Genomic DNA, 12547 nt, shown 5'->3' with positions numbered 1-12547 from the left:
TGCCATAGCAAGAGAAGATATCACCAAGTATGCTTTTGTTTGTAAAATTATAATGAGATACAGTGAATTTATTAGTTTGAAGGATGAATGTAATAAAAATTATAGATCCAGCATACAATAGTAATATGTTTAATTCAAATTTAGAAATAGATATAAATGAATAAAGATGGTTGAGAGAATATTTATTAGACATATTGAATGTTTTATTTATATACAATATCTAAATTGTACACAAATAGAATCAAAATTAAAATATGCGAAATGTAAAATATTAATTTTTTGACCCCAAAGGCTAGTAAAACTAGTGAAAAATTAAAACTTCTAAGGTAAAGGTTTGGGTTCAAGTATCTGTTATGCTTATAAAACCTTGACTTATATAGTATAGTGATTGTGGGTCCGATCACTATGTTTTGAGTTTATCTATCCAACAAATATAGGTAGGGTCTCCGGTTATCAAAAAAAAAAAAAACTAATCTTTCGTGATTGCTTCTAGATACACAACTCTTCAACACTATCTGATTTTTACAAAAATGTTGCATGTGTAATATTAGAAACAGGTAGTTTAGGGACCTATATGATACTCCTTATATACTTTCTTCCAATCAAAGAATATAACCATAGGGGAAAGTTAAGAGTTAGATAGAGATCACTTCATGTGCTTGATTATATGCCTTGAGTAGTTACATGGAGATGAAAAGTTGGCATTACTATCTGTTGAATTGACTGCTTGTGAGTACTTATATAATGCCTACAAGTGCATAGCAAGGTTATTTATGTCATTTCATATTATGTTTGAATTTATGTTAATAAGTGTTAAGTAAAAAAATTGGTTAATTTAAAGAATTTAATGAAATAAAATGTTGAACGGTCCTTCTAGAGAGTAAACGTTGGTTCAACAAGTGTCAAGCAAACGAACTAGATAGCACATCATGTTATAAATGGGTTAAGTGGCAAACAATCGTTTCATTTAGGAGAATGCTCATTTCTACAGTCATTTAATTCAAATTCTATAAAAAGAGACATGATTTGCTAGATGCCCACATCCTTTATACACTTATGAAATAAGTAGAAGATCCTATTTTGGTTTATGTACTTTGATAGATATCGAAGAAATTAAGATTCTATTGTTATATAATTAATATGTTATTAAATCATGATTGATGATATGATGAATAAGTCATGTTGGTTTCATGTTTGAATCATTTAACAAAATGTTTATATGATGGAGATGTAAATGATGAGAAAATTGACATAGGAAAGAATAATGGTTGAATTGCCTTGTGATTTGATTATGGTTGATGTTTATAATGTTAATATAGATTGAAATTAGTTAGAATACATGTTTTGTGGCATAGTTATTTTTGGACTGATTGGCTAAGTAGTTTTCCGCAAAAATAGTTGCAAACCGTTCTACAAACGTGATAGAATAACTGTTCCAATGATAAAAATAGTTATTCCTTAGTCAAATTAGGGTTTTAGATTCACAATGGAATACATGTTCCAAATATAGGTACGGTCATTTTTGCCATATAAACTAGGTCATGACGAACGTCTATATTGAAGCATAGTATGATCATTCATACTAGTAAAAATAAAATTAACCCTAACTAGATGAGCTATCATGAGAGAGTGTTAAAGTACACGTTCAAGTGACAAAAAGTGAATGTCTATGCTTAAAGTGTGAATGGTCATTTGTAAATAAAATGTTTAAACGGTCGTGAAAGAGATAACATTGATTGTTCAAAATACATATAATGAATGCCCATTTCCAAAGTAGCAAATGATCGTATGTTGAGACATAAATATGGAAGGTTGTTTCCCATAAGTGAACGCCCACTCCAGAAGCCATTTCAAAAGTTTTTAAGGACCATAGATAATAGTACTAAAACATGTTTGAGATAGTTTATGAAAGGGGAATAAGTTTTGATCATGTTATGAGTGGTGAAAGCAATGAGCAAACATGAGTAAAGTTAGAGGTGGTAATAGGTCAGATCAGGCTGGACCAATCTTGGTGTGGCCCACTAGACCCACGTGTCAGACCAAGCCTAAGCCTACCACTTAGTGGGCTTTTGTGCTAAGTCAGTCTGACGAAATCTCAAGGCTCGGGACATGTTCTATACAATTCTAATTTAAAATTCTATAAAAAGGCATGTTCTAGTATGTCCCAAACACTTTATGCACACTACTAAGCTATCCAAATTCTGATATTTTAAAATTTTGGTGACTCTTAAGGAGCTTGTTCCTTAGTGAAGTAGGAAATATGCTAGTGCGATGGTACAAAATACAGTATCTTAAAAGACAATACGCTAAATTCAATATAAAAAAACAAACTTATCATACATATTATAAATAGACAAATATTTCAATAATTAAACATAAATACAAAGTATATAATGATGACCTAAATAATATCAAACCCATTCTAAATAAAGGGTTAGGATTAAACAATTTAGGAATCATAATTTTAGAACATGTCTAAGGAAGAGTTGGTTTAACTTTAAACCTAAACACATTTTCAAACCAACTTTTCAAAACTTAAATGCAACTTTTCAAATGATAATAAAACACTAATTTATGATTGTTAAGGGGAAAAAAAAGAAGAAGAGAGACCTGTAAACCTATATATACCTCATTAGATGGTTTACACCATTAGGACCTACGAACTATTAACCCTAAATTCATTCATCAAACCTAAACCTTAAACTGTCATCAAAGTTTCTCTAAAAACACATTTTCAGAGAATAAAAAGCTATTGTAAAACCTTTACAACCCCATATAGACCTTATTATCAATTTGCACTATTAATACAGAAAATAATCTTTCTCAAACTTTGACAATGAAGAATAAAGGGCATGGTTGTGTACCACATCACCATTTCATATTTTCAATTATTGTAATCCTTTTCTTTTATATGGGAAACCCTGTCCAATTTGGTTGAATTGATAAATTCTAGGACAAAGTAATTGAACCTAAAATCACTGCATCAGATAAATCAATATTTCACAAATATAATAGTGATTCAAACCCAAATCTTCTCCCTAAAAATTTTAATATTCTATCAAATTTTACTTATCCTTAAAATCCATTATCATAATCTTTCATTTCGTGGAGTGTTGTCAAAGTACAAACTGATCTTGGATGGGAAATAGTCCTCAGGCCTTCCCTTAATTTAGTGCGCATATATGGGCTAAAACTATATGGGTCTTTACACTAGAAGTTATACCTTGGGTGGGAGTAAGTCTTTTGACCTTTAAAATAGCATGAAACATGATTCATATCATGTAAGCATGTTTTTTGCAGTGTGAATATAATAAAATAGCATTAAAGGTAATTAATTAGGAGCAAAGAAATTCAACGACTAAGAAAAGTCCCAAACTAGCGTAGAATATAATAATATATATATGCATTGAAGTACACTAGCCTTAGCCTTGGCCTTGCGCATGTTTACTTACAACAGAATGATGTAAAACATTATCAACTCCCAACAAATTAAAAACATTAATCCAACACTCAAATAATTATATGATAACTGCATTTTTAATTTAATTAATATTAATTAGGCATGAATGGTTGCGTCAGTTGACATGTCTAACTTGGCTTTGTGCCCCTTTGGTATGGCTTTGTAGAATTTAATTAAAGGGCAAAAAAAGTTTTTTTTTACTGGAGTAAAAATATTATTTAATTAAAAATATTAAATAAACTAAAAATTTATTATATTTCTCTTATAGATTTAAAAATATAACAATTTCAAACTTATCACATTTAGTTAGAGACGAAGATTTGTCTCTTCGTATGATGAAAATGAATATTATTCGTCGGGCTTCAACAAGAGAAGAAGAGATTTGAGAAGGTCCGTCATTAGTTGGAACAGAGATGATAGTTGGAGGAGGAGAAAAAATCCTTAGAGAGAAAATTATCATTTTTTAAATTTTAGATAAGATAAAATTATTAGATTTTTAAATTTACGAGAAAATATGATAAGTTTTTAATTTTTTAAATAATTTTAACTAAATTATATTTTTATCCTTAATCTCAACAGTAAATTTTAATAAAATAACAAGTTTTAAGTTTTTGAAAATTAACAAGTATAAGGTTCAAATTTATTAAATGTTGGGTGGGAATAAGTCTTTTAACCTTAATTAAACTCGTTATTATACAGAAGGGCATGTTAATTTAGGTATAACTTAGGGTTTTTCATAATAAAATTATATATATTTGTATTTCTATTATTGTACAAAATTACGGTTGTACCCTAATTACAACAAATCAATTACGTTCCAGAAAAATTAAAATGAGTTGGGGTTGAAATGAAAAAATTACCCAAAACAAATAGTGAAATTCCCAACCGCCTCTCCAACCGCTTAACCGTCTCCTTCTTCATTCATCTAGCTGGACTTCTAGTATCCCCCCACTTTTCTGTAAACATCAACTCATACTTCCATTTATGAAAATTAATTTTTTTCTCAAATTTTTTTTTTTTTAGTCAACGCCCCATCTTCACTATTCACTCACTCTCTCATAAATATGTCATCTTTCATTCTTACTTCCGCCACCATCACCACCACTACTCTCCATGGAATACTCAAGGTCTAGTTCTCCCCCCAAGTTCAAGTGCTTCGATCCTTCCTACGCTTACTCTGCATCAACCGCCAAGCTCACCCGCTCCTTTAGCAATGTCTCCCCGAGGACTTTCGCCATGAACTCCAATGGCGGTATGGTGATTTCCCAGAATTGGGAACGTAAAATCATTACTGGTGACGCAGGTTATGTTCTAGAAGATGTTCCACACTTAACGGATTATGTTCTTGATCTTCCTGTAACTAGCTCTTTTCTCTGGACTCCCTGTTTTGTGCTTGTTTGGTTAATTACTGTTTGGTTAACGGGAAAATGAAGAAAAAGCAAAGAAACATAAGAAAGAAGAATTTTATTTTTTACTATAAATTTAAATTTTAAAGTGGAGATTTGGTTGAAAATAAAAGATTTGTTTATTTGTTACTTAATGCATAGGTGTCTTTTCATATAGGTGGGTAACTGGAAACAGAGAGGCTAAGGCTCTGTTTTGATGCACTTTGATTTTTTTTTTTTAATTGTGATGCAGACATATCCCAATCCATTGCAAGACAATCCATATTATTCAGTTGTTAAGTAAGTTTTATTAACTTATTTAGGACTCTTACTTTTATAGGTTTGATTAATGAATTTGCTTATAGATGATGATTACAGAGTTGATGAGTTGACTTTAATGGTATCCTCTATTCCTCTGTTTTTCCAGGCAATATTTTGTTAACCCTGATGACGCTGTTGCACAAAAAGTAAGCTTATTTTGTTCCTATTCCAATTATCTTATATCTGATTTTCTTTATCTATAATATCATGTCACATTAGTCAACGTTAATGGCTGTATTGAAAAGTTATTTCTAAAATGAATTCATAAATTTATAGTCACTTTTGTTTTATTCAAATTTTACAGTTACAGTTCTTATTTTCTGTTCCTTAATTTAGATTGTTATTCATAAGGATAGCCCAAGAGGGACACATTTTAGGCGTGCTGGACCTCGACAGAAGGTTCGTATTGTTCTTCGAGTACATTAATTTTCTTGTTCTGTATAACAGCAGATCAGGACTTTGACATGCCTTATTTTGTGTTTCCAGGTCTATTTCGAGTCAGATGAAGTATATGCATGTATTGTAACATGTGGTGGCCTTTGCCCGGGCCTGAATACAGTGATTAGAGAAATAGTATGCGGCTTATATCATATGTATGGAGTCAACAAAGTCCTGGGAATAGAGGTATGCACTTGAACATTTCAATTGTGTTAAAAGAACCAATCTATGTTGATACGAAGTATTGATTCAAAAGGTTGTTTCGCTGTTGCAGGGAGGATACAGAGGTTTTTATGCCCGGAATACAATTCCCTTGACACCAAAGGTTGTGAATAACATCCATAAGCGCGGTGGCACATTCCTGGGGACATCGCGTGGGGGTCATGATACCGCAAAGATTGTGGATAGCATTCAGGACCGAGGCATTAATCAGGTACAGTTTGCCTCCTGTTTCTAATTGATTTCATATCATTTTGTTTAACACCATATACATGTTTGAGGATTCTGATATTGTTTTTCTCAGGTTTATATTATTGGAGGAGATGGAACTCAGAGAGGGGCTTCTGACATTTTTGAGGTAACATATGCTATTCAATTTTTGATCGTGAAGTTCCAGATGATGAGCAACAACCTTCATCTTTTGCGAAATGGTAAATGTCTTATGGGTCCTCTACTAAGCAGGAAATTAGAAGGCGTGGCCTCAAAATAGCGGTGGCTGGAATTCCTAAGACCATTGACAATGACATTCCGGTAATATTTATTCTGGTTCTGACTGTCATACTCGCATTGTCTTTGGGTGCGAAGCTGACACTTAGTGTGCTTTTCATGTTTCAGGTTATAGACAAGTCCTTTGGTTTTGATACAGCCGTTGAGGAGGCTCAACGAGCTATCAATGCCGCCCATGTTGAAGCAGAAAGCATTGAGAATGGGATCGGCGTTGTCAAGTTAATGGGTCGCTACAGTGGTACGTTGCAGCATCATTTGTTTTACGATTTATTAACTACTACTGTTATGTACTTCAACTCAATCTTCCCAATTGTCATTAGAATCTGACCAGATAAAATCAAACAGGATTCATTGCAATGTATGCAACTCTTGCTAGCCGAGACGTGGACTGCTGCTTAATTCCGGAATCACCATTTTATCTTGAAGGGCCTGGTGGACTTCTTGAATATGTTGAAAAAAGATTAAAAGAACATGGACACATGGTCATTGTAATAGCTGAAGGTGCAGGACAAGATCTTCTTTCTCAAAGTATGCGGAACAAGGAACACCAGGATGCTTCAGGAAACAAACTACTCCAAGATGTTGGCTTGTGGATATCTCAGAATATAAAGGTATAGAAGCTAGAACAATTTAAATTGCATTTTGTGTTGTTCTGTTTCTCAATCAGGGTCTTGTTCTGCTGTTGTGGATCAATCGGCTGTTGTCTTTGTCAAGTCTAAATTCTTATTGAAACTTCAATGATTGCAGGATCACTTTGCAAAAATGAAAAGGATGCCTGTAAATCTCAAATACATAGGTGAGTTGAATGAAGTACCATCTTGCTTTGAATGTTTTTGCAGCTGAGTTGAATTAAGTACCATCTTGCCTGGAATGTTTTTGCAGCTATGAAAAACAAGATGATTTAACTGAATTAATATTTGTGTTGTAGATCCCACATACATGATTCGCGCTATTCCAAGCAACGCATCTGATAATGTTTACTGCACACTTCTTGCTCACAGTGCCATTCATGGTGCCATGGCAGGATACACAGGCTTCACAGTCGGCCCTGTCCATGCCAGACATGCATACATTCCATTCTATGTAAGTTCTCCCAAACCAAAAATATCTCATTTGTTACACTTTCCACGTGAAGGTAAGTAAAGGTTTAGATTTGATGAATCCTATGAATTAGTTGAGGAGGCGTTGACTTTGAATCATTTAGTATTTTTTCTTGTTGGGCGATGTGCAGCGGATTATTGAAAGGCAAAATAAGGTGGTGATAACTGACAGGATGTGGGCACGGCTACTATCTTCAACTAATCAGCCAAGCTTCCTGGACCCTAGAGATGTCAGTAGAAACAAATGTGAAGAAGATCAACAAGAACAAACACCATTGTTATGCGGGGAGAGCTATATGCTAGAAGCTGCAAACTAAACCACAGTAGCCCCTAGATTTTGCCCTTCTTATGGCTGCTGTTGATTTTCTTCCTCTCCTTGTTGTACTAGTTTGACAAGTAGTAGTCTTTGCAAAGTTGCTTGCTGCTGAGTTAAATATGAAGTTTATTGTATGTAGAAGAGTAATAATAGAGACCCTTAAAATCTGCAGCTGAGCTATGACTCAATATTTGAAAACATATAGACAGAGGAATGGTTAGAATGGTTCTTGTTAGAGTTAGAAAATATGGGAAATCGTCTTCATGAAATTCAAGTTTCCCAGAAGTTGAGGATATGAAGTGAGCCAAATTTGCCGTCTGCTTTATCTGTGACTGGCAAATTATATGAAAAAGATAAATAATATATTTTTCTTTTTCCACCCGAGTTGAATTTGCAATTTCTTACACATTGCATTCATTTGATTACTTAATTTCTGCAGCTACGACACCTAAACTTTCAATGAGAGAGTTTTCAACTATTTTTACTAACGCAAAAAGACTTGTTCCCTCGAGGTCAAGTGAAATTTCAAAATCCCAAACTCTTTAATTTTTTAAAACTTAAACGATTACTCATAAATAAATTTATGTTAAAAATCTTGGTTAAAATTAGAAGTAAAACTCTCATTTATTAAAATATTTAAAAAATTAAAGTTTTATTACATTTTTCTCCTAAATTTAATAACTTACAAATTTTTTTCAATTCAAAATTTAAAAAGTGACTATTTTCTCCCAAATTTTTTTCTTCTTTCTAATGATGATTCAACATTTTTGACCATCGACTGTATTTTCTCTCACCTTATCTCTCTCTCCCAACCTCTCTTTCTTCCCTCTCTAGCCTTCTTTGATTGAAATGAAGGCAAACAATTTTTGTTTGAAAATGAAGACACCTTGGGGTTTTAAAACTCAGGTGATAAGATTTTGAGATTTCCCTCTGTCGTGGACAAGTCTTTTAGCCTTCTATTAAATATTGTTGTCATGATCGCGGTACATTTTTTAGCTTTGGCATATTTTGTGAAAAATTTCACTTCCCACCTTTAACCCTTAAATGTCTTTTATTATAACTGACATCTAATTGGCGAATTTCGTACTTTCCACTCCTTCAATACTCTTATTCATAACTTAAACAAACAACAAATATTATAATTATTGAAAGAATAACACTATATATATATATATATATATATATATATATATATATATATATATATATATATATATATACATAAATATATATATTTATATGTGTTATCAGATAATTGAGTATTATTTTATTTTTAATTTAAAATTATTCAATTACAAAATAACACGTATAAAGTATGTATTATGTATTTAAAGTGAGTATATATAATTTTATTGTTATCGGAATACCCCTTCAATGTTTGCTCAAATGATAATTTTTACCATAGAAATACCTATATTTTCATTTTAACCTAGAAATTCTTTAAAAAGATAAATTTTATAATAAATTAATTCAAATTAAATCAGCATATCATATACCCATATGCAACTCCCACTAATGAGAAATGCTGTAGGCTACTGCAAATCTATATTCCTTTCATAGTGCGGGAGATGAACTTCAAAAGTTTATGAAGCGAAGATGAACATTTGGGTTTATTTTAGGGGGTTGGGGAGAATGGTTGCGGTGGGAAGAGGAAAAGTTGTGGTGGTGACAAAGAGGAAGTGTTAAAGTTTTCTAGGAATTTTAAATTTTATTTAGATTTTTTAATTTTTAGACTTCAGATTCAAAGTTTTTAAGTTAGGCGACCCTAATAAAAGTTTGTAATAAAACAATTCAATACGTGGAAAACTAAAATTTCCCCAAAACTTAAGATTAAATATAATTCACTATATATATTAAACTCGTATATATATATTTTGATCTTTTTCGTATCTAAATTCTATAATCATTTTTTACAAAAATATTTTTTATTTTTTATCATATTATATTTATATAATTCTCGTATTCTTTTTCGTTCCCTAATTTATTAACTAGGTATGTACCCTTTCTATTGAAAACTTTTTCATTTGGCAAAAGCCAATCGACGAGGGCAAGAAATTACTGGTCACTAAATAAGGTAATTTGTTGGGTGGTCAATGACTATGACTATGAGGTGACTATAAAGAGGAGACAAATCATCCAATTCAAAGAACCGAAAACTGTTCAAAACTCTTCTTCAGATTCCAGAAAAACTAATCCAGCCACATATCATGAGAGTGTTTTCACTCTCTTTGTTTCTAGCCACACTTCTAGCAGCATCCCTCGGTTTATCATACCTCAGTTGGCAACTCGTGATCGGCAGAACTAAAATCATGCGATCAAAAACAGCTCCTAACCACAAAAATTACTTGTACTTGAAGCATTACATGTTAGGTCATCACAGTCAGTACATGAAAGACTCGAAAGCCGTCGCTGAGAAGGCCCTTCGCTACGCCAAAAGCCAGAAGCTCGCAGCCGATGGCAATGACATATGGATCTTTGACATAGACGATACCTTAATCTCTCATTTGCCCTATTTTGCTAAACATGGACTCGGGTACGTTTTGAAGATTTTAAGATTATATAGATCTTTATATTATTAACATAGCAATATTGTTCTCATTGTAGTGTCTACTGTCAGGACGGAACCGATGAATGTGACGTTGTTTATTGAATGGATGAATAAAAGCAAAGCACCGGCGTTGCCGGCGAGTCTTAATCTGTACAGAGAATTGTTATCACTTGGGTTTAAGATTGTCCTCCTGACGGGAAGGCCTGAAGAATGGAAAATGTCGACAGTCAACAATCTGAAGAAAGTCGGATACCATTCCTGGGAGAAAATTATTCTCAAGTAATCCTTAATTCCTTTGTTCCTTCTTTCTTTTTTTTTTTTTTTTCTATCTTTTTATAAGGTTGTGATGAATTATTATAAAAATATTCGTAAAGTAATAAAAGATGAAATCTGAAACAAATCATTACTTTAAGGAAACCAATTAATCCATGAAGCAAAATGTTTTTCTGCATCAATAAGACTATTTTCTTTTAATGCTTTTACATATATAGTACTTTTTTTAATATATATAAGCCAAAATATTTATTGCACCACTAATATTAGTTAATAATATCCCTGAAATAAAAGGAAAGAAACATTAAAGTTAAGGAAATAATTAAAGCCAGAAAGGAAATTTAAACTGTTTTTTTGGCATGGTATTGAAAGTGAGAATCTCTTATTTTCAAATGTCCAAAAGACTATTTTTCACCCAATTTTTAATACAAAGACAGATACATACCTACGAGATTTTAAAAACTCAAACATCTACCCATAAACCAATTTTCGTTAAAATTTTTAGTTTGGATGAAGGGCACTATTGTTATTTTAATAATAATGTGCAAAAAATATATATAATTCATTATATTTTTTTCACTAGGTTTTAAAAACTAACTTCACTCTTGTTTTAAGTTTTCTAACTTTGAAAAGTCACATTTTCTCCCCCCCCCCCCCCCCCAAACCTAGGTTTCCATCTTTTTTTTCATTTCAGCCGCCCCCCAAACTTTTCAAAACTTTAGTTTAATTCCTCCTCTTCAACTTCAGATTACTCAAAAATCTGGCAATCTCTCCCTCCGTCGACCTTTGCTTCTCTCTGATGATGATGCAACACAATTTCTCCTCTATCAAGTTTGTCACGTGATGTCCCGAAAATCTTTGCCCATGTCACTTCATCACACCTCATGCGCTAGCCAATCATTTAGATGATGAAAGATGATTGGCCAAATGAAGGAAAAAAGAGGAGTCGCCAGAGACGGGTGATGGTTGGAGAGGGGCCAAAAAATAAACCAGGGGTGGGGGGAAATAGGCACTTGTCAAAACTAGAAATATTTAACCAAGGGTAATGTTGTTAGTTTTTAAAAATTTTAAGGGCAAATGAGATAAAATTATATTTTTTTAAATATTATTGTTAAAATAACGATTTTACCTTTAATCATAATAGAAAATTTTAACGAAAATTAACTCATGAGTGAGTGTTTGAGTTTTTAAAACCTTACAGATGTGTATATGTCTTTGCATTAAAACTTGGTAGGAAATAGCCCTTTGGCCTTTTCAAATAGTTCATGTATTATCATCTATTTCGGTTGATGTTGTTAATTAATCTTCTGGTTACAGGGCATCATCTTATCCAGGAAATTTATCATTCCAATCATATAAATCCAATGAAAGAAGAAAGCTTGTGGAGATCAATGGATACAGAATCATCGGTAACGTGGGGGATCAATGGTCCGATATCAGGGGGAGTCATCGAGGAAGTCGGACATTTAAGCTCCCTAATCCAATGTACAACATATCATAGTTACTTAAATGTTCACTAGATGAAATTTTCATGCCATTCTAGATAAGAAAAGTATGAATTTCATTTCATTTCTGAATTTTGATCTATTATATATGCACACATCAAATATCATTTGAGATTTGTTGAAATGAAAAAAATGAAATGACAAGTTTGCTGCTGGAGATAAGAGATGTCAACATTTGAACTTATTGAATTAAGACCTTGTTAACAAAACTAATAAAACATTAGAAAATCTTAGACACGCTTGTGGAACTCTGACTGACCTAATACAATGATAATGGGTTTGATCACTATGTCTCAGGTTTTCTTCATCCAACCAATCCAGGCGGGATTCCCTTATTATCAAGGAAAAAAAAGTCTTACTGAACTAATATTTTTTTTTTTTAATTTATTGAAGTGATTTAACTTTATTTTTTCCCATTAAAAAGATCAAAGTTTTTTATTTTTCTATTAAAAAAATCAAACTTTTCAATTTTTTA

The 12547-nt window shown here is 32.2% G+C and overlaps 2 protein-coding genes across 2 annotated transcripts; both read left to right on the top strand.

Annotated features, from left to right (window-relative positions):
- The first annotated feature begins 4458 nt into the window (after positions 1-4458).
- Positions 4459-8125, top strand: LOC123219443 (ATP-dependent 6-phosphofructokinase 6-like). The gene is made up of 13 exons (XM_044641420.1): positions 4459-4816; positions 5099-5145; positions 5273-5312; positions 5503-5565; positions 5653-5790; positions 5879-6037; positions 6128-6181; positions 6286-6354; positions 6439-6568; positions 6676-6941; positions 7078-7126; positions 7259-7413; positions 7562-8125. The coding sequence occupies exons 1-13, from the start codon at positions 4574-4576 to the stop codon at positions 7745-7747; spliced, it is 1599 nt and encodes a 532-aa protein (XP_044497355.1). The 5' UTR covers positions 4459-4573; the 3' UTR covers positions 7748-8125.
- A 1789-nt stretch (positions 8126-9914) lies between these two features.
- On the top strand, positions 9915-12099 carry LOC123217928 (stem 28 kDa glycoprotein-like). Its single transcript, XM_044639016.1, has 3 exons — positions 9915-10279; positions 10364-10573; positions 11885-12099. The coding sequence occupies exons 1-3, from the start codon at positions 9954-9956 to the stop codon at positions 12066-12068; spliced, it is 720 nt and encodes a 239-aa protein (XP_044494951.1). The 5' UTR covers positions 9915-9953; the 3' UTR covers positions 12069-12099.
- The last annotated feature ends 448 nt before the right edge of the window (positions 12100-12547 follow it).

This window comes from Mangifera indica, chromosome 6, assembly GCF_011075055.1.
Source record: "Mangifera indica cultivar Alphonso chromosome 6, CATAS_Mindica_2.1, whole genome shotgun sequence".
Taxonomy (NCBI): Eukaryota; Viridiplantae; Streptophyta; class Magnoliopsida; order Sapindales; family Anacardiaceae; genus Mangifera; species Mangifera indica.
Note: the sequence above shows the minus strand (reverse complement) of the source record. Positions and strands in the feature narration are given on the sequence as shown.

Coding starts and splice junctions, on each gene's coding strand:
- LOC123219443 (XM_044641420.1), top strand. CDS start 4,574: ATGGAATACTCAAGGTCTAGTTCTCCCCCCAAGTTCAAGTGCTTCGAT. Junction 6,569..6,675: donor GTTAATGGGTCGCTACAGTG/GTACGTTGCAGC, acceptor AAAATCAAACAG/GATTCATTGCAATGTATGCA. Junction 7,414..7,561: donor ATGCATACATTCCATTCTAT/GTAAGTTCTCCC, acceptor GGCGATGTGCAG/CGGATTATTGAAAGGCAAAA.
- LOC123217928 (XM_044639016.1), top strand. CDS start 9,954: ATGAGAGTGTTTTCACTCTCTTTGTTTCTAGCCACACTTCTAGCAGCA. Junction 10,280..10,363: donor TTTGCTAAACATGGACTCGG/GTACGTTTTGAA, acceptor GTCTACTGTCAG/GACGGAACCGATGAATGTGA. Junction 10,574..11,884: donor TGGGAGAAAATTATTCTCAA/GTAATCCTTAAT, acceptor TTCTGGTTACAG/GGCATCATCTTATCCAGGAA.